This window comes from Pantherophis guttatus, chromosome 1, assembly GCF_059756535.1.
Source record: "Pantherophis guttatus breed Tessera chromosome 1, ASM5975653v1, whole genome shotgun sequence".
NCBI lineage: Eukaryota > Metazoa > Chordata > Lepidosauria > Squamata > Colubridae > Pantherophis > Pantherophis guttatus.
This window is the reverse complement of record NC_142063.1, coordinates 98015985-98034955: the sequence shown is the minus strand read 5'-3', so window position 1 is coordinate 98034955 and position 18971 is coordinate 98015985. Positions and strand designations below refer to the sequence as shown.

Here is an 18971-nt window from a genome sequence, read left to right as displayed (position 1 = left end):
GCATGTCTTATTATTGTTTGGTTTTCTTTATGTTTAATTTTAGTTCCATTTTTCACTGTGCTTCTTGATTTTTATTACTATAGCTCAGTGATGACGAACCCTTTCAGCACCAAGTGCCCAAATTGGAACGTGCGTGTGTGTCATGCACCAGAACACTAGAAACCCGAAGACCAGCTGGCCGGCGCACGCATGCCTATTTTGTGGCCATTTTCAGGCTGTTTTGGGGGCCATTTTTGGCCCAAAAAATGGCTTGAAAATGACCCGGAAAACAGCCTGGTTATGGCTTTTTGCCATTTTCTGGTGCTCCAGCGCCCGCGAAAACCAGCTGGCTGGCATGCATGTGTGAAACCAGAAGAGCAGCTGGCAATGGCGCGCGTGCCCACAGAAAGGGCTCTGCATGCCACCTCTGACACAAGTGCCATAGGTTTGCCATCACAGCTATAGCTTGTGGCTCCTTTGCATTGTTGGCAATTGGGACAGTGTTATCTGCATAGCATGTTATTGATGTTTTTTCTTACAATGAGATCTGAGATTCCAATTTTTCTGAACACTTTCCACAGCTTGACATGATTAAGATAATTGAAGGCCTTTCTATAATCAATATCAAGTATATAGTTGCCATTTCTTTTTCCATTTGAACTGTGTTGGATGACTAAGCGTTATTTTGCTAACATGTGAAACGAAGAATATTATACAATACTTTGCACATTCTGTTAAATCTCTTTTTTCAAGGTAGAGTGACCTCTTCCAATCCTCTTCCTCTTGCAATCCGATGTCCACTGTTTCCTGTTTCATTTTGGTTGCCTAAGCCATACAAGCCAACTACAACAACTTCTTTCTTTTTTCTAAATTTGGCATTCCACTCATCAATTACAAGCAGCACATCTTGCTAGCACAATTATTTATTTATTTAGAGTATGGCATCTATAGAGGCCATGCAATCATTGATATACAAATTTAGTTTAAATAAAGTGTTAGCATATGCAATTCTATGGCTCCATATTATCGTGATATTATTACAGTTTATCTTGATATTTTATATTGTATTTGTCTGTCTGTATGTTTGTTGTATAGAATAGAATTGCAATGGAATAGATGTTATAATTCAATATCTAAGGAAGCTAACCATCTGTTTCTGATTTGGCTGTGACAAAATTATGCCAAGTGCCTTGAAATTTCCTAAGACATTCTTGAACTTTATGTGTTAATTTTGTTCCAGAACACCAGTGTCACATTGTGGGCTCTCAGCCATTCCCCACTTAAGAGCTTTGTCTTAGTTCTGGCATGGCCTGTCCCAATTCTATTCTGGTGATGCCATATCTTTCAGGCCAACTGCATTCCTGGAAGTGGTTTTGTTAGGATAGGTGTGGTTTGTTTGGTTGTGGTTATTAAAAGTCACTCATCTTAATTGCCATTCTTCATCTAGATTCTAAGTCTGTGGTATGTTATTCCAAATTGGTTTCCTAGACTTGAATTTGATCGTAGAAGTTATCAGTCTCCTCTTCTTCTGTATCAGTGATTAGAGCACAAATTTGATCATCATATTAAAAGAGTTTTCCGTGTGATCTAACTGATATTATTTGTTCACTTTTCTTACTATATTCTTCCTAATTATAAAAGCTGTTCTGTGTAGTTTTTTCAAGTCCTACGTAATAAATGGTGGTATCTTCTCATTGGAAGTATCCAGTCCATCTCAATTTGCAATGTCAATTATCAGTTCGTTTCATCTTTCACTACGTTGAGTGTTCCCATGCTCATGCTTACATTCTTACATTCAATATTCGTATTGTGATTCTACTTTTGCAGCTTTTTGTTTTTCTATATGGCACAATCAGCAACCAGACATCCTAAAGACTTTAATCTGGCCATGTCATAAACACCATTGGTACCCTGGAGGATCCTCAGTTCTTCTTCAGTAGAATATTTATTTATTTATATCCTATATTGTTTTCATAAATAACCCAAGGCACACACAATACTCCTTCCTCCTATTTTCCCCACAATAAGAACCTTGTGAAGTGGATTGGGCTGAGAATGAGTGACTGGCCAAAGTCCCCACCATCTTTCATGCATAAGGCAAGACTAGAACTCATAGTCTCCTGGCTTCTGACCTAGTGCCTTTGTCAGGTTTCGATGTTGTCTTAATTAAAATAAATTGCATTTCCAAACAAGTAATCTTTGAAGAAATCTTTCATTTTATTAAGCACGACGACCTGTCCCCGATTGTGGCGTAGCCAACACTGACTTCCTGTCCCCAAACCTTCCCTTTCCGTTCCCCAATTCTCGGCATCTCATTGGCCCTCTTCCAAATCACTCTCCCCATATCTAGTACTTCAGCTCCCAGGAATGTCCCCCCTCCCATCTCATCTCCTAGGGGACATTATCTTCAGGGAAAATAAGTAGGTAAGAAGTCAAGCGTCCTCTTGCCAGCTGCCCCCCTTCTCCTTATGTCAGCACTAGAGTAAATGCAGGTTGAAGTGCTGACAGCCTTAACTACTAGACCAGACCTGGGCTTTTATAGCCTATGGGTCATATCCAACCCTTCAGGTATCCCTGTCTGGCCTGCAGTGTGTATCAGTGCAGCATCAGGAGTGGGGAGCATGGGGGCCATTCACATCAGTTCCAGTTTCTCACATGGTCCCTTGGAAAAATTAATTGCCCATCCCTCCACTAGACCAAACTGATGCTCATTGATGTTGAGTGCTCTCCGACCTAAGGGGACCATCACCTGGCATGATATCATCAATCATTTTATAGCTTCTACAGGTAGTCCCAATTTACGACCACAATTGAGTCCAAAATGTATGTGGCTAAGCGAGACATTTGTTAAGTGAGTTTTACTCTATTTTACTATCTTTCTTGCCATGGTTGTTAAACGAATCACTGCAATTGTTAAATTAGTAACATGCTTGTTAAATGAGTCTGGATTAACCATTGACTTTGCTGTCAGGTCGCAAAAGATGATCACATGATCCCAGGCCACTGCAACCGTCATAAATATGAGTCAGTTGCCAAGCATCTGAATTTTGATCACATGACCATGGGGATGCTGCAACGGTCGAGTGACAAATGGTCACTTTTTTCAGTGATGTTGTAACTTTGAACAGTCATTAAATGTACTGTTGCAAGTTGAGAACCACCTGTATTCCTATGGTTTTCTTAGTAAAAATCAGGAGTTGTTTCCCACTGTCTTCTCCCACACAGTATAAGGCAATGATGGCTAACCTTTTTGCCATTGTGTGCCAAAAGCGGGGGTAGTGGGGGGGATTGCGCATGCCCACACCCATAATTTAGTACGCCCCGTTCCTCCACACATGCATGCATGACCCCCCCCCACTCTCCCTCCGCTTTTGGCACGCGATGGCACGGTGGGCCCAGTAGGCCCATTTTTTTGCCCTCCCCAGGCTCCAGAGCCTTTCTAGGGCGAAAACAGCCTCCCCCCACCCCCCGGAGGCCCAGAAACAGCCCGTTTCCCGACTTCCAGTGGGCCCGGAAGGCCCGAAAATCAGCTGGCCAGCGTGCACATGCGTGCTGGACTGAGGTAGGGCAACGCTTGCGTGCCCACAGATATGGCTCCGTGTGCCACCTGTGCCATAGGTTCGCCATCACGGGGATAAGGTGATGCCTTTGCCATTGTCAATTTTATTTTATTTTATTTTACTTCGAATTTATATACTGCCCTTCTTCCTGGGAACTCAGGGCGGTGTACAGCCAGATAAAAACACATAATATAAACATTAAGAACAGATTAAAAGGAAGTATCTCAATTTGGCCAAAAATTTAAAAAACATACAAATTTAAAATCATTTAAAAGGCATTGTTAGGCCAGCCCGGCTTGTTGGAAAAGGAAAGTTTTAAGGGCACGGCAGAAGGCACGGAGATCTAATAAAGATCTAATAAAGTAATTGCCTGCCTCCAGCATCTTCCTACATCACTGCAGCCCAATATAGATGTCTGCTTGCTTTAGCTGGACAGTGGGAATGACCTTCTCGCCTTGGGTGACCCTGCTGGGAATATATATTCCTGGCCTATACACCTGAGGTTCTTTGATCATCTCGCTCTGGAACACATATACCCATGATGGCGAACCTATGGCACGCGTGCCACAGGTGGCACGCAGAGCCCTCTCTGTGGGCACGTGCGCCATCACCAGCTGCTCTTCTGTTTTCCGGCACATGCATGCACGCCAGCCAGCTGATCTTTATGCATGCCAGAGCCCTGAAAACCCGAAGACCAGGTGGCCGGCTGGCACATGTGCACTAGCCAGCCGGGACTCTGGCGCACTCGCACACGCGTTGGGCACTCGGTGCTGAAAAGGTTCACCATCACTGACATATACACACCCACCTTGGGGATTTGGGGAGGGACAAATGTGTGTAGGTGCTCAGGGGGAGAGCACCTACACACCTACACACTCTGGGGAGGGGGACCCCATAGTGTGTGTGTGTCTGTCTGTCAATATGTGACAATAAAGGTTATCTCTATCTCTCTGTCTGTCCGCCTGTCTATCTTATTGTTTGTATGTCTGGAAATCCAAAGTTAAGTGATCAAAAGCTGCTTTGCAAGAACCAGTCTCAGTCCTAAAAACTTCAGACTGCAGCTAAGCGAAAACCCTGCTTGAAACTTTGCAATGCGGTCACCTCTCCTAGGCTTGACTGACGCCGGCAGGAAGGCAAGAATGATTTAACCTCTGTTGAATAAACTACCATTCGGCTGCGTTGGCCCAGCAAAACAATCCTTTGCGAATTTACAATCCCTTACAAACTCCAGTGATCCGATCCGGGCAACCTCTTAAGCGCCAAGTAAAGCCACCTCTTTTATTTTATTTATTTATTTATTATTTACATTTCTATACCGCCTTTCTCCTTTCGGACTCAGGGCGGTGAACAGCCAAAAGTAAAACATTTGTACACAAAAGTTAAAACAGTTTTAAAATAATTAAATAAAGTTTGGCCCGCAATTTAAAACATTTCAATTAAAACCAGTATCAATTTTAAAACCAATATAAAATCAGTAGGTCAGTAGTATCAGTAGATACCGTAGTTTTGCAGATTCCCAGAAACGTGGTGGTGGTGGGGAGTGGGATTGATTCAGGTTGGGGCAAGCAAACGTAACCCCTTCCAGGAGGAACCCAGATTCCGAAATCGGCGAGCGGTCAGCGGATACCGCACGAGCGTATTCCTGCGGTTTCAGGATTCCTCCCCGAAGGCTGCTTGCCAATGGGACGCCCTCCCTTCTCGGCCCGAGTCACCCACTCGGCAGTCAAGGCAAGCCTCGCGCCTGAAAATCCTCCGTTCCCGGCACCAGATCGGCAACCGGCTTTCCCCTCCGCGCGCGGCTACCTTTTCGCAAGCCAGCCCAAGAGCGATCTCGAGGGGGGGGGGAAAAAAAAAAGAAAGCAAGCAAGAAAAAGTCCCCGGGAATTTTAAATCTATTTTCGGTTCTTTGCAAAGTCCTGGAAAACGGGGGGGGGGATGGGCGGAGGGAGGGACGGGAGCCAGAGAGAAGCCACCGGCTCCTCTGATTTGCATAGCTTTGCACGTTCCCAGGAGGAGAGCCAGCTGGCGGAGAGGCTGCTCCGGCGAGGCTACGTGTGCGAAAGAACGTAAGCTGGCGGCTGGAAAAGAGATCCCGCCGGGCGGGCGAAGGAGGTGCAGAGATAGAGGTTGAAGGAAAGCTCACATGCAGCTGAGTAACGCGCTCTGGATTCCTCGCGGTGCAGCTCCTGCCCAGCATAAATCAATTGGTGCACGCTTCTTACATACATTAACACACATATACGCTCACACACTCGTGTGCGCCTACACGCGCACGTACACACTCAGCCCTTGCCCCCCCGCCTTCCTTTTTTTTTTTTCCAATTCCTAAGCTTTTAAGGTTTGTTGCAACAACTGCCGCGCGCCCTTCTCGGGTGCGCGTGAGCCTTTCTCTTGAAATGTTTTTTGTTTTTGTTTTTTTTGCTGAAAAAGCTTTTTCTCCTTTCCGAGTGAAAACGTCTAACCCCATCCAAGGAACGCTTTGCCCCCAGTCAACTCTTGGGTTGATAAGCAAATGCAATTTCCCGCAATATTTTCCAAACGAGAGGGACGCTGCTAGCTGCAAAGGAAGAGCTGTTACCAGTGGCACGTTTCTAGCCACCCCGGCCGTTTAAATTCTGAAATCCCAGGTCCTGGAGGGTCCGCGGCGGAAAAACCCGGCCGCTTCTCCAGGAGCTGAATCGTCCTTAACCAAAAAAAAAAAAAAAAAAATCTGATCTGCCCGGACCAGATTTACCTATATAGTTCAAGTTAGGCAGGCTCTCCTTAAAGAGGGAAGCGCTGGAAGTTTCCTGACTTTCCCCGGGTCCATTAGATCTCATTTCAAAGGGAGTTAAATCAAAATACTGCCTATTTTTCAACAGCCTGCCCCCCCACTCCACCTTCCACCGTGACCTTAGTAAATAGCCCCGCCCCTTCTCTCCCCCCCCCACTTTCCCCCGCTGCTGCTCTATAAAAAGGGCGAGCGGCTCGTGGAGAGCCAGTGGTAACTTCAGTGGCGCAAGCGAGGTAGACGCGGAGCTGAGCAGCTGTGTCGGGGTTTTATATATATATATATATATATTCGCATTTACGTTACAGGAGGATTTGTGGGGAACCCTCGGTTGGATTATCCTCGTTATCAGGTCTGCATTTTTTTCTTCCTTCTTAAATGGGAATTTAAGGCGAGGGGGAGTTGGGGGGGCGGCGGGAAAGGGAGAAAGGGAGTCTTCCAACCGGAGCGCGTGTGCAGGTGGCGACGGCGGGTCTGAAAGCGGGCGAGAGACACTTGCTCGAGGCTGCCGGTCCTTGGATCGGGGCTTCCTCTAGAAGTTCAAAAGCAGCGATGGTCAGAATTCAGTCGCGTTGTGCAAAGTGGGAGAGGGGAAAAGCAGCCATAGGCAACAGGAGCGCGTCTTTAAAATGCTTTTACCTGGGATTTTTTTGGAGGGGAGGGGGGCGACGGCGGTGGCTTCAGCCTTCAGCCTTTCTAAGCAAACCGAAAGTGTGTCAGATGGGAGCCCTGGACGCTGGGTATTGATCTTGATTAAGCGGACTTTTAGTGTTGCCTGGAAAAGGTCCCTCACTGGCTTAGGAATAGGGAGAATGAGAGAAGACAAGAGAAGGAGAAGAGGAGGGAGGGAGCCTCTGGGTGCGCAGAGCTGCCAAGAAACTCTTCCCCCCCCCCTCTTGGAGAAGATCAGTCTTGTGTTGACCCTTTGCCCTTCTCTCCCCAGACAAGATGAAAGCCGTTTCGCTTACCCTTCTCTACCTGGGTTCGGTGTTGTTCTTCGGAGTAGATGCAACCAAGCTGGATATTGCATCAAACTTCAAAAGGAAGTAAGTAGGCACCAACAGCACTTAAGACTTGCGGCTAAGATTGGTGATAGAGAAAGACAGTCTGCCTGTATAGGATCTTCCCACCGGTGGTTGTTCTTTCAAAGTTTGGGGACTAAGCAGGGGGTCTTTAGGTTTCATTGAAGAAGGACTCTGGGTCCCCCTTGTCACCTCTTCTTCCTCCGGTCAAAGGCAGACTGTCCTTCAACAAATCACTCCTTTCTCTAAGGAAGGGCAACTTGCTAGTTCTACACCACCAACATAACTCAACGTTTTATCGGTTTTTCCTCTTTTGCCTCATTATCCAGGTGGACCACAAAGTTGCTGAGCCGAGTCAGGCGGGACCTGCCAGCTCGGGTGGCTGCTGAAAGCTTGCATTGGAACCTGCCAAAGCAAGTGGCTGATCCAAGGGTGCATTCTTTCATCCGCACCCAGGATGTGAAAGACATCCTGCAGCAGCCCAGGTAATTAAGTCTTCTCACCTGAATGTTAACTGTTGTGACGGTCAGAGCATCTGCTGGCAAAGGAGGTGGGGGGAAATGGAATGGTGGGATGTTTGAGCAAGAAAGGAGAGAGCAACAAAGGAGCCAGAGTTCGGCTTGGCTCCAGCAAGGGAGGCACACACACACACACACCCTTAGAGATGCCTCCCCGTGATGGTTGAAGGTGGGCTCCTCTGGCACGTTGAAGTCAAGTCTGTTAAGAAGATAAATGTCAGGTCTGCAGGTGCCAAAGTGCCTAAAGCTGAAAGGGGCTCATTCCCCAAAGGACTCAGAAGTGGAAACTTTTAAGTAAAGAACCCCTTTTTGGTTTGCTGCAGCTCTGCTCTACACCTTGGTTTCTTCCCTGGGTCTTGCCAGGTTGTGGTTTCTCTGTCATCCTTCACTCACGACTTCTTGTATCACTTTTCTTTTTCTCTGTCTCAGCCTGGAGAGCAGACGCATCCGTGTGAAGAGAGAACCGGCTTGTAAATTGTCGATATGCGTCACTCAGGACTTAGTCAAGCGGCTCAACCAATGGACTGACAGTTCCAAGGACCTCTCTGCTCCTCCCAAGAAGCTCACCATATCAGGCTATGGGCGCAGGCGGCGCTCTTTCGCTTTCTTGGTCCAAGGGTAGGAGTTCACGGCCAGTTTGATTGAGTTGGAGTCCACTTTGATGCAAATCTATGTGCTCCCAAACTTGGAGAGGATAAAAAGAGTTGCTGCAGCCCCCTGATGGCGAAAAGGGGGAACGGGCAAATGCCCTCCAAGGACTCAGGCTTTAGGCTACGGCAGGAACAGGTGACCAAACTTTGCACCCCTCCCTAAGTATCTTGTGGAATAAAGACTGGATGGAAGCTACAGAGGCACTCTTTTCGTCAAGTTAGGTGGTGATGGTGCTGCTGGTGGCTGGCTCTTCTCTACTTCGGGGTGACTGCCCTCCCTTTTCCCCCCACATGGCATGGAATTGGCAGGTCCTTCTCTCAGGAGGGGCGTCTTGATACTTGAATGATCTGGCCTGGCAAAGTGCAATGGACTATAATGTGTGTGAGGTGATTTCTGGCTGCGATCAAGTAAGGATGAGTGAGTGAGTGATTGCCGATGAGAGAAATCAATCCTATTTAAACAAGTGGTGTTCTGTTCTTGTATTCTTTTTAATGACAGAGATATTTTTATATTATATGTATAGACATAGATTATATTGCTTATGGGCATTATTTTTTTAATTCCCAAAATTTCGTTTTCAACTTTTAGTTTTCATCGGTGGGATCACCCGCTGTAACAGTTTTAGGGGAGGAAAAGTGCTTTTTTTAGAATTGGCAGGATGTGCTGTTTAGGTTAAATTTCATAATGAAGAACTCTAAAATATTTCACATCCACAATGTTTAACCTAAGCATCTTTCCTCTAAAATAAACCCTCTTGAGTTTTGGTGGAGGTGGCTTTCCTGTAAAGATCTGTAGGACTACAGCCTTTTGTTCTAATGTGTAATTTTATGATTCAGTTATACTTTCTGTATGAAAAGTGCATTTTGTAAGCATCAAGGAAACCGATGGAAAACAAGCTACTTGTCAGGAGTGCATTGAAATGTGCATCCTGTAGTTTTCACTGTATTTATATTAGTCTGTTTGCCCCATTTGATGAAGTTATATTGCCAATCTCTCCTAGACCAATATGTGAAAGAAATAATAAATCTTATTGCACAAAAATAGTTCTCTGTTGATGTTTTAAGACAAGATGGGAAGACGCGATGTTTCATGTTTAGCTTTAGAATTACATGGATCCCGAACTCCTTCGTTGCCATAGTTTGTCATTGGCCAAGAAGCCAGCGTTGAGGCCAAAAGCCCCATAAACTTCAAGGTCCTGTCTGCTCACACATATTTCTAAGTGAAGCTATAACATGCCAGAATTTGGGCTGTCCGTTTATTTATTTTATTGTATTTCTGTTTCTATTTTCGGCTGTAATTAATTATAGAGGCAACTATCTTGTTCACATTGCACAACAAAATTCAGAGATTTATGTAGCGGGAAGAACATATTCTTAGAAAAAGAAAAATGGCCAAAATAGCTTCCAAGGTTATTCATGTTAAATGATTTCCTGGGCCACAGTTCAGGTTTAATCCAGAGGATTGCTGTGGGCAGGAACACATTACAGCCGGTGACCAACACACACATTGCATCAGTTTCTAGTCACAATGTCGTTTAATGTAACAACAGCACCAGCTAGTGGCATGATTTATCATTATTCCGGTGCTGCTGTTTGGTTTCTCAAGAATACCCGCAAGTCAGCATGGCATATTTTTATTCCTAAATAATGTTTTGGAATGCAGTACATGGATTATTAAGAAACTTGAAAATAAAATATTTTTGCAGATCCTAGAATAATGTTTTTAAACTGAACTATTACATTGGCTGGAAAATTCTCAAGGATGTATGTTAACAACAATTGCAATACTGATTTAAAACTAGTGAAATAAAACCTGAAGATAAATAATATTTTTGTCTTTTGGCTAATACTAGGCAATAATAGCAATAACCAGAAGAAAATAAAAAAGTTTATTTTCTAGACAGTTTATTTTCTAAGTATTTTCTTGTGAAATACGTAGTCTAGTAGTAAGACACTAGTGTAGTCAAGTTACCATATTGATAGTTCTAACACCACCAGATTAGATTAACTAGGTCAGAAGTTGCATTTGGAATATGGTCTTCCCGCCCTCTTCCATAAACCCCTGGGATGTTCTCAGGAAACTCCTGGTAAGGTTTCATTGCCAGCCCTTTGCCTGAGCAGATACCCAATTCCCTGTGGCTTGGCCATTACAGCAACATTTGAAAGCATGTTCTTGCTGCTGGTCTTGGCAGTGAGATTTCTAATGGAGAGGATGGATTTCTCACCCTTTCCTCAGCTGCTCCATGTTGCATGACCCAATGGGCAAAGTGGGGCAGTTGACAGGGCTCTGGCATTTTGGTGACCTGGATGAAACAGACTTGGCTTAACCTTGTGCACAGCTGAGTCAGCTTCGCACAGCCTTCTTAAGTGCTGTGGAATAGCAGCCTTGTACATGAATGTCTTTAACTCAACGTTCCTTATAGGTAAGAATTTTAGATGCCGAAACCTAAAAAATGGGATTCAGCTTATCCACAGATGGGCTTATCTGCCAGTACATATAGTAATACCTTTTCAAAGTGCCTGTATTTTCCATGTACACATGTGGATAAAGGCATCCATAAATAATCTTACCTGAAAATTTCAAACAAAATTGCATGAAAAATGATCCGCTTACCTATGCATGGCACATTTTTTTGGTATTTTGGTTGAAAATTTCTGGATCAGCTTATATGCAGATGGGTGTATATATATGTGAGTGTGTATATGGTAATCTGATGGAGAGAATATACAGTTCATGGAAACAAGATTTTTCCTTTATCACCAGGTGCCATAAAGGATTTTTCTGTTAAGTTTGGAATTGTTCATTCTTTATGGTCTCAGAACTCTTCTCCATAAGTCCCTGAACAGCATCCTACGCTGTGCTGGCTAGGGATATTGGAAATTAAGTTTCAGAATACATAGACTACTCAGTATGCATAATATATACTGTGTTTCCTTGAAAATAAGACCCTGTTTTATATTTTTTTGAACCCTGAAATAAGCGCTTGGCCTTATTTTGGGGGAGGTTTTACTATTTTGGGGTGCGTGGAGCAAGATGGGGATCCTCTTGCCGTCTTACCTGATTTCCAGTTCTGCATTTAAATATTTTCAGGGAGGGCTTATTTTCAGGGGGAGTCTTATTTTAACACATGTGCTCAAAAGCCCGATTGGGCTTATTATCAGGGGATGTCTTATTTTTGGGGAAACAGGGTATATGCAGTTCATAATATTACCATACATTGGCCCTATCTTTGATACTTTTAAAAATAAATATGCCAAGGATGTAAACTGATATTTTGCATGTAAAACTGCATTCAGTTACTTTTTTCCCCTCTTCATCATATAGTAATCTTCTAATTTTTTTGCATTAGAAATCTTACTATAATCATATGGTCAATCAATCATTCAGTAAGAAATATACATTTAAGAAATACAGCAAATGTCTCTTGTTCTACCAACTTCAATTTACAAGTATTCCTGCAATAGCAATCTACACTTCTAATTAAGAAATTGGGTGCTATTTTTTACAATTTCTCTACATATTTGATATGCTAGATAAGATATCCTCTTCTGGGTTAGTTGCCTAATAATACATTATTCTCATACACAGCTTTACATGGCTACAGACAGAGAATGAATGACGATGTTCTCTAAGTAGTGTAAAATTACAAAACAATAATTTGGAACAAATTTGCTACCATGAATTTATTGTAGAGATCCTCAACTTTTATAAGTTTAGACAGTTTTGAACCTGACTATCTGTGCACTGTCACTCTCATAACATACATTTCCAGTCTTTAAAATATACCTGAGAGGACTTCCTAAAGGGATCTTGTTTATCAGTTATTAAGTGTGCAGGAGAGGGACTTTTCTTGTTTCATTTCCAGGCTGTTCCATGTGAGGAATTGACAATTCTTGACACTTGGCTTTTAAAAACGCATCTCTCAATTTCAGGCTCAAGCCCAAAGACGAGACAGAGAGATCTAAGCAAGTCCAATCCTCTATTTTCTTGTGACTAATGGACATAATCTTGCCAAACTAAAGCTCTAACTTTCTAAACTACTAGCTATATCCTCAAAGATTCTAAGGTGTGGCCACCATGATCCTCTTCTCTCTCCTCTATCCAGCTTGGGGTTCCAAAGTCTCTTGAATGGGGGCTATTACTGGTAAAGCTGAGTTGATAAAATCTTCCCTCTCTGCTGCCACAGGTGCACATTCCATCACACTCATTAGGCTTTTAATGTTTATTATGTTTTGTGTTACTTTTCTAAACAAAGCAGTTGTTTCTGAATTTCAATTATAGATATCCACCTAGACCTATTATGGCGAACCTATGGCACATGTCCAGAGGCGGCACGCAGCACTTCCTCTGCGGGCATGTGAGTGGTCGCCCCAGTTCAGCTCTGCTGCGCATGCGCATGGGCCACCCACCATCCAGTTGGTCTTCGGGTCTGTGCCACGCATGCGTGGGGGCGGGGTGGGGGCGGGGGGCTTGTGCACATGCACGGGGGTGGGGCACATGCAGAGGGGTGTGTGCATGCATGGGGGGCAGGGCACATGTGCGGGGGTTGTGCATTGCATTTTGGGGATTTGGGCACATGTGCGCGCTTTGGGCACTCGGTCCAGAAAAGGTTAGCCATTACTGACATAGACAATTCATTTCAGTAGTAAGGTGGAATATAGCTGGAACAAACAAACAAACAAATAAATAAAATACTTCCGATCTAATTTTATTTTTCCGATTTTATTTTTCAGAAAGCCAATAAAGAAGGTCAGTTCAGAAGAATAATGGACAGCAAGTAAAGCTTATACATTCATCTGCTAGGAGTTAGCTGTGATTTAGGTTGACACTTTTTTCTTGGAATGTACAAGCAAGTTCTCATCTCATTTTAAGATGCCTACAATTCTAATGTTACAACTTCTGGGATATAGGATGTACTTATTCAAATATACTGTAACTGCTTGCCGAACTCTCATTTGTCAGTTGCATTTATTGACTAACTTTGCATGTTTTACCAGAAGAATTTATTATGTTGTCAGCAAGAGTTATACTTTGAAGTCTGGAACCACAATGATTGGAAAAGGGTGATTTCCAGTTGCAATGCATTTAATTGTCAAACAATATGCTCCTAGAACTCTATGTATTTAATGAAAAGAAATGCATTTTAATATATTGTTTATAGCTGTGTGAGGCTGTAATAGCAGGATGTTGCAGGGTTTGTAAATATGTATAAGGAATCCCGATTTTTCATTCTTTAGGGATTATCAGCTGAAATGTACTTCAAAGCAGGGCTAAAGAGTGTGCTTGTTTGCATACCAGCTGCATGTAAAGGTTTTGCAAGCATTAGTTAGCATTTCCTAACATGCTTAAAGCATTTTGCCTTTTTTGGCTGTATAGGACTATTTTGTCTCATAAAAACAGAATGGTTAGCAGCATTTTTTTTTAAAGATATTAGAAAGTAATCAGGAGTGACAAGGCCTTGGTTTGCACAATCAAATACTCCTAAGTGTGCTATGGGAGGCAATAAGAGATATTCCAGGAAAATAATATTAAGTGGGATTATACTTTTTTGTCTATTCAGGTTTTGCTGATTCCACACTCCACTATTTTTAGTTCCTTTCTTAGGTTGCTTCTAAATATTGCTATATTTCTGCAAACCTTCATGAGGACTTGGTATCTCCCTCTTGAGCCAGAGTAAACCTGGATTGAATAAGCCTCATAAAGTGACTGGAGGAAATTAAAGAAACAATGGTGGTGGTGGTGGTGGTGGGGTGTTACAATAAAAGGCAACTTCTGCAATCATACAACCAAACACACAACCAAAAAGCAATGTCAGTGTTTGGAAGTGGCTATTTACTTAAAAGTGGACAACTGCTTCAGATAATGACATTCCAGCTCTCTGTGTTTTTGCTTACTCTTCTCATCTGTTTTCCAAATTCCTTTGATTTGAAACGATTTACGTCTTTGCCCTTGTGATTTCATTGCCAAGAATGTCAAAACTCAGAACGCTTAAATTTCTGGCCTAGTTGAATGCAGCTGAAAGCAGGAAAACTGTAGCTGTTGATGGTACTCTTGATTCTGGAGTTAGGGATGGAACTGGGGCAGACTTCAGTAAAAAGAAAAGGCAAGAGCACCATCTACTGAAATGACAGTGACCAGCAGAAAGACAGCAGATTATGCTCTCTCATTTCAATACAATTATGAAGTAAAACTAGGATGCATTTTTCCCTCCCATGTGTTAGAAATCAACCAGAAATTATATGCAGACATATCTCGGCATCTTCTTTCCATAGATCAGCTGATGTTTGATGAATACCAGAAGAAGGGGCCATTTTAAAAACATCTTGGGAGATACAAGGATGATTTTGTATTTTCGTCAAGCCAAAGGAAATTTGCATTTGAACAGGTCACGGGCGCAGTGATGAAGGAATATGGTGTCTTTTCCTACTTTTAATATCTCAACTTCTTAACATTCTTCACTGCAGAAGCTCACTAGGAAATTTGGAACTAATTGGTCTCTCTCAACCAGACCTCACAGAATTGTTTTTGTACACAAAAATAAGAGGAGGGAGTGTCCCATCTTGAGCTCCAAAATTAAAGGTAGGATGTAAATCTAATAAGCAAAATAACGGGCAGAGTTTGTTTTCAAAGAGACTACTACCGTTGCTTCTATGAATCCTGGAGTAATCTTCAGGATAGAAAGTCTTGTGACTTTTTTCTTCAGTGAGGCCCATAGCTATAACTAAACTTGTCCTTAGTAATCCTCCTTCGTCAGTGGTGGGTTGCCCCCGGTTCACACCGGTTCTATAGAACCAGTAGTAAAACCGATGGGAGGCTCCGCCCACTGACCCTGACATCATGAAAATGCTTCTCCGCATGTGCAGATTGCGCGTGGCCCCATTGCGAAAGTAAAGGTAAGTAGAACCCACCCCTGTCCTTCATCCCCTGTCCAAACTGGTAAAAAAAACCCAAAACCCTCTCAACTATGTTCTCAATTGGGGGTATTCCATGTAAAACAGGGATTTTCCAGCTGGCACCTAGGGTTCCACAAGAGTTTAATAGGATTACATAAGAGATGACAAAAATACATCCGTAATAATTATACAATTCAACGTCTTCCTGACAGTACTTAATTCTTAACTTTCTTCATCTATTCCCACATGTTCCTACTTAATCGACATATTTAATCACATTTTATATCTTATTTTGTTCTTGAGGTCTTTTAACTTGTATTTTTGGATTTTAAGTGTTAATAAAGGTTTTTCAGAAAAAAAAAGGATTACATAAGAGATGAAGGGCAAAAAAGTGAAGGCTCCTTCAAATTCAACCAATCACCTTCTTTACCATTAGAGCTTCATCTCTTGATCAGGGGTTCCAAGTTTTTTTTAAAACAAGTTTTCTTTTTTTAAAAAAAAAAAGTTTGAAAACCCCTCTTGTAGAACCCTTATTAAGAATTTTTTTTTAAAATTTGATTTATATGCCGCCCTTCTCCGAAGACTCAGGGCGGCTTACAATGTGCTCAGCAATAGCCTTCATCCTTTTGTATATTTATACAAAGTCAGCTTATTGCCCCCACAAACTGGGTCCTCATTTCACCTACCTTAGAAAGGATGGAAGGCTGAGTCAACCTTGAGCCTTGGCGAGATTCGAACCCTGCAGTAATTGCAGGCAGCTGGTCTTAATAAGCTTAATAACAGGGTGCCTTAAACCCCTGTACTACCAAGGCTCTTAAGCCAGTCACTTACATCAGATAGTCTGGGTGCAAATACTGCATTTATTTTTTTGTTTTCAGAAGACTAAGGAGATGGAGGCAAGCAGTAAGAAGGAACAGCCAATTCTGTCTCACTATCAGTAACTTCAGTGACTTTTCCCAGTGCACCCTTTAGGAGAAACCTTTCACATTGCTGAAGCAGTTCAGGGAAAGGGTGTGCTTCCATCAGTGTTTCTCAATCTTGGCAACTTTATGAGGCATGGACTTCAACTTCAGAATTCCCTAGCTAGCTAGATGTGGGAGTTGGAAGTCCTTACATCTGGACTGTGACTGCCCAGTGGATTGATTATCAGAAGAAGCTGAAGCAGCATGTTTTCATGATGTACGAACGAGAAAAGGGGCTTAGAGGCAAAACAATTGTTTCATATTACAAAAATTAGAACTACTGTGTTAATACAGAACAGCTGGAAAGGAACTTGGAGGTCTTCTAGTTCAACCCTCTGCTCAAGCAGGAAATCCTATACCATTTCAGACAAATGGTTGTCCAATTGCTTCTTAAAAACTTCCAGTGTTGGAGCATTCACAACTTCTGGAGGCAAGTCATTCCACTGATTAATTGTTGTAGCTGTCAGGAAATTTCTCCTTAGTTCTAGGTTGCTTCTCTTCTTGTGTAGTTTCCATCCATTGCTTCTTGTCCTGCCTTTAGGTGCTTTGGAGAATAGGTTGACTCCCTCTTCTTTATGGCAACCCATTAAATCAGTGGTGAAATCTAAAATTTGTTACTACCGGTTCTGTGGGTGTGGCTTGGTGGGGGTGGTGGTAATGTGACTGGGTGGGCGTGGCCAATTTTTTTTTTACTTTTAAAACCATTTTTTCTACAACCTCTTTGGTGAAGAGGTTGTTAAAAAATGCTTTCAAAAGGCTCTGACTATCCAAGCTGAGTTGCCTGTTCGTTAGAGGCATTTAAAAGGAAAAAAGTCTCTGCCGATTAGGCAACTCAGCTTGGATCATCAGAGGCATTTAAAAGAAAAAAAACCCTTTTTTCTTTTAAAAGCCTTTGATGATCCCAGCTGAGTCGCGCAATCATCAGGGGCTTTTTTTTTTACTTTTAAAAGCATTTTTTTCTGCGAAGAGGTTGTAGAAAAAATGTTTTTAAAAGTAAAAAAAAAAGCCTCTGATGATTGTGCAGCTCAACTGGGCATGGGGGGGGCAGGGATTTTTGCTACCGGTTCTCCGAACCACTCTCCTCCATCGCTACCGGATCAGGCGATCCGGTCCGAACCGGGAGCATTTCACCCCTGCCTTAGATATTGGAACACTGCTATTATGTCACTGTATCCAGATCTGGGCTGTAAAAATAATGAATAACCCAACTCCATGATACCATCTAAGGATTGTCTAGATTTTTGCAGACTGCATCTAGATAGCCTAGATGCATACTGATAAAAGCAACTTTCAATCTATGACTGGCATTGATTTTATACAATTGAGGCCATTTTAATGGCTTTATTCATTCTTTGTTTTCATCTGGAACAAGTAACGGGCAGGAGAGGCAGCAATCAGCCTTAGCAAAACGCATACAGATACACGCAAGGGGGGAAAAGCATTCTAACTCCCCTTTGAATATTTACTTATGAGAAAATGACACTAAAAAGCTTTTTGATGTCCATGCTTTCCTGCAACTTTGGGCTTCCCAAGTGTCTGCCTTTCTGAGCATCTGATAAACTAAAAGCTAAGTGGCAGTTTTGTCAGCAGTTCAAGGACAGCATGTGTCTCTGGGTGACAGATGACCTATGAAAATATTCAGTCACATGCTTCAAAACAAACTAGCAGCATCTGTTCATTAAATTCTTCAATTAAAATCAGAATATCATTTTCAAAGGCTTGTTCTGAACCCAGCAGAACAAGGAATGCAAGCATACAGCTAAAAATGAAAATGACTAGACTTTCTAGACCAAAGGTCTAAGACAAGTTAAAATTATAACAGAGACAAAATGAAAAGAAAAACAAGAATTTCACAGAAAAGGAAGTCATTCTTGTTCGCTGATCCATCCGAAAATATACTTTAAGGAAGGATTGCTTTCCAAACTGGTATGTGGCTGGTGATAGGCTGAAAGGGTTTGGCTTAACTAAAGAATCTGTTTTGGTAAAAACATTTTTTCCTTTCTTTCTTTCTTTCTTTCTTTTTTTTTTTTGGCTTTGTTTTTTCTAAAAGACATTGCTCAAAGGAATAGGGATGGAGCACATTAAGTTCTTGCAAGTCAATTTTATTATTCTTTAATAAAACTAAAGAATTGTTTATTTCCATCAGTTAATTTCTGAGCCTGAAATAACACAGGGAGTTTAGAGACACACTTCCTGCTTCCGTGCTTCTTGGATTTACTTATCCACCAGAGCTGATGAATTTATCTAGAGATAGCAGCTTTTCCCATAAACTGAAAGCTGAGAAGACGAGAGAAGCAAAAAACAAAGTAAAGTGATACTAGGGCATGAATATACGTGTGTGCTCAACAGTCATTTTTCATGCAGTAGCAATCTTCTACGGTAAGTAACTTGGAACCATTAGGGATCGTGATTGGCATCACTGATTCTTATGTGTCATCTACAAATGGAGATGTATTAAATCTTCTCGTTTGATCAATCCATGTTAGGATATAGAGATCGTCCTAGGTCCGCCCCCCCAAATACCAACCAAATATCTATTATATAATTATCTAATATAAATCCAGGAGGGAATTATATATTATATAATTCCCTCCTGGATACTAATGTCCATTAACA

The 18971-nt window shown here is 42.3% G+C and overlaps 1 protein-coding gene across 1 annotated transcript; it reads left to right on the top strand.

The window, feature by feature from the left end:
• The first annotated feature begins 6518 nt into the window (after nt 1-6518).
• ADM (adrenomedullin) lies at nt 6519-9541 on the top strand. The gene is made up of 4 exons (XM_034417073.2): nt 6519-6661; nt 7253-7355; nt 7661-7816; nt 8279-9541. Exons 2-4 carry the CDS (start codon nt 7258-7260, stop codon nt 8469-8471), a joined length of 447 nt encoding a protein of 148 aa, XP_034272964.1. The 5' UTR covers nt 6519-6661; nt 7253-7257; the 3' UTR covers nt 8472-9541.
• Nucleotides 9542-18971: the final 9430 nt, after the last annotated feature.

Bases quoted from the DNA above. Each gene is read 5' to 3' on its own strand.
- ADM (XM_034417073.2), top strand. From the start codon at position 7,258: ATGAAAGCCGTTTCGCTTACCCTTCTCTACCTGGGTTCGGTGTTGTTC. The intron at 7,356-7,660 runs GTAAGTAGGCAC...CTCATTATCCAG, and splicing joins GCATCAAACTTCAAAAGGAA to GTGGACCACAAAGTTGCTGA. The intron at 7,817-8,278 runs GTAATTAAGTCT...TCTCTGTCTCAG, and splicing joins GACATCCTGCAGCAGCCCAG to CCTGGAGAGCAGACGCATCC.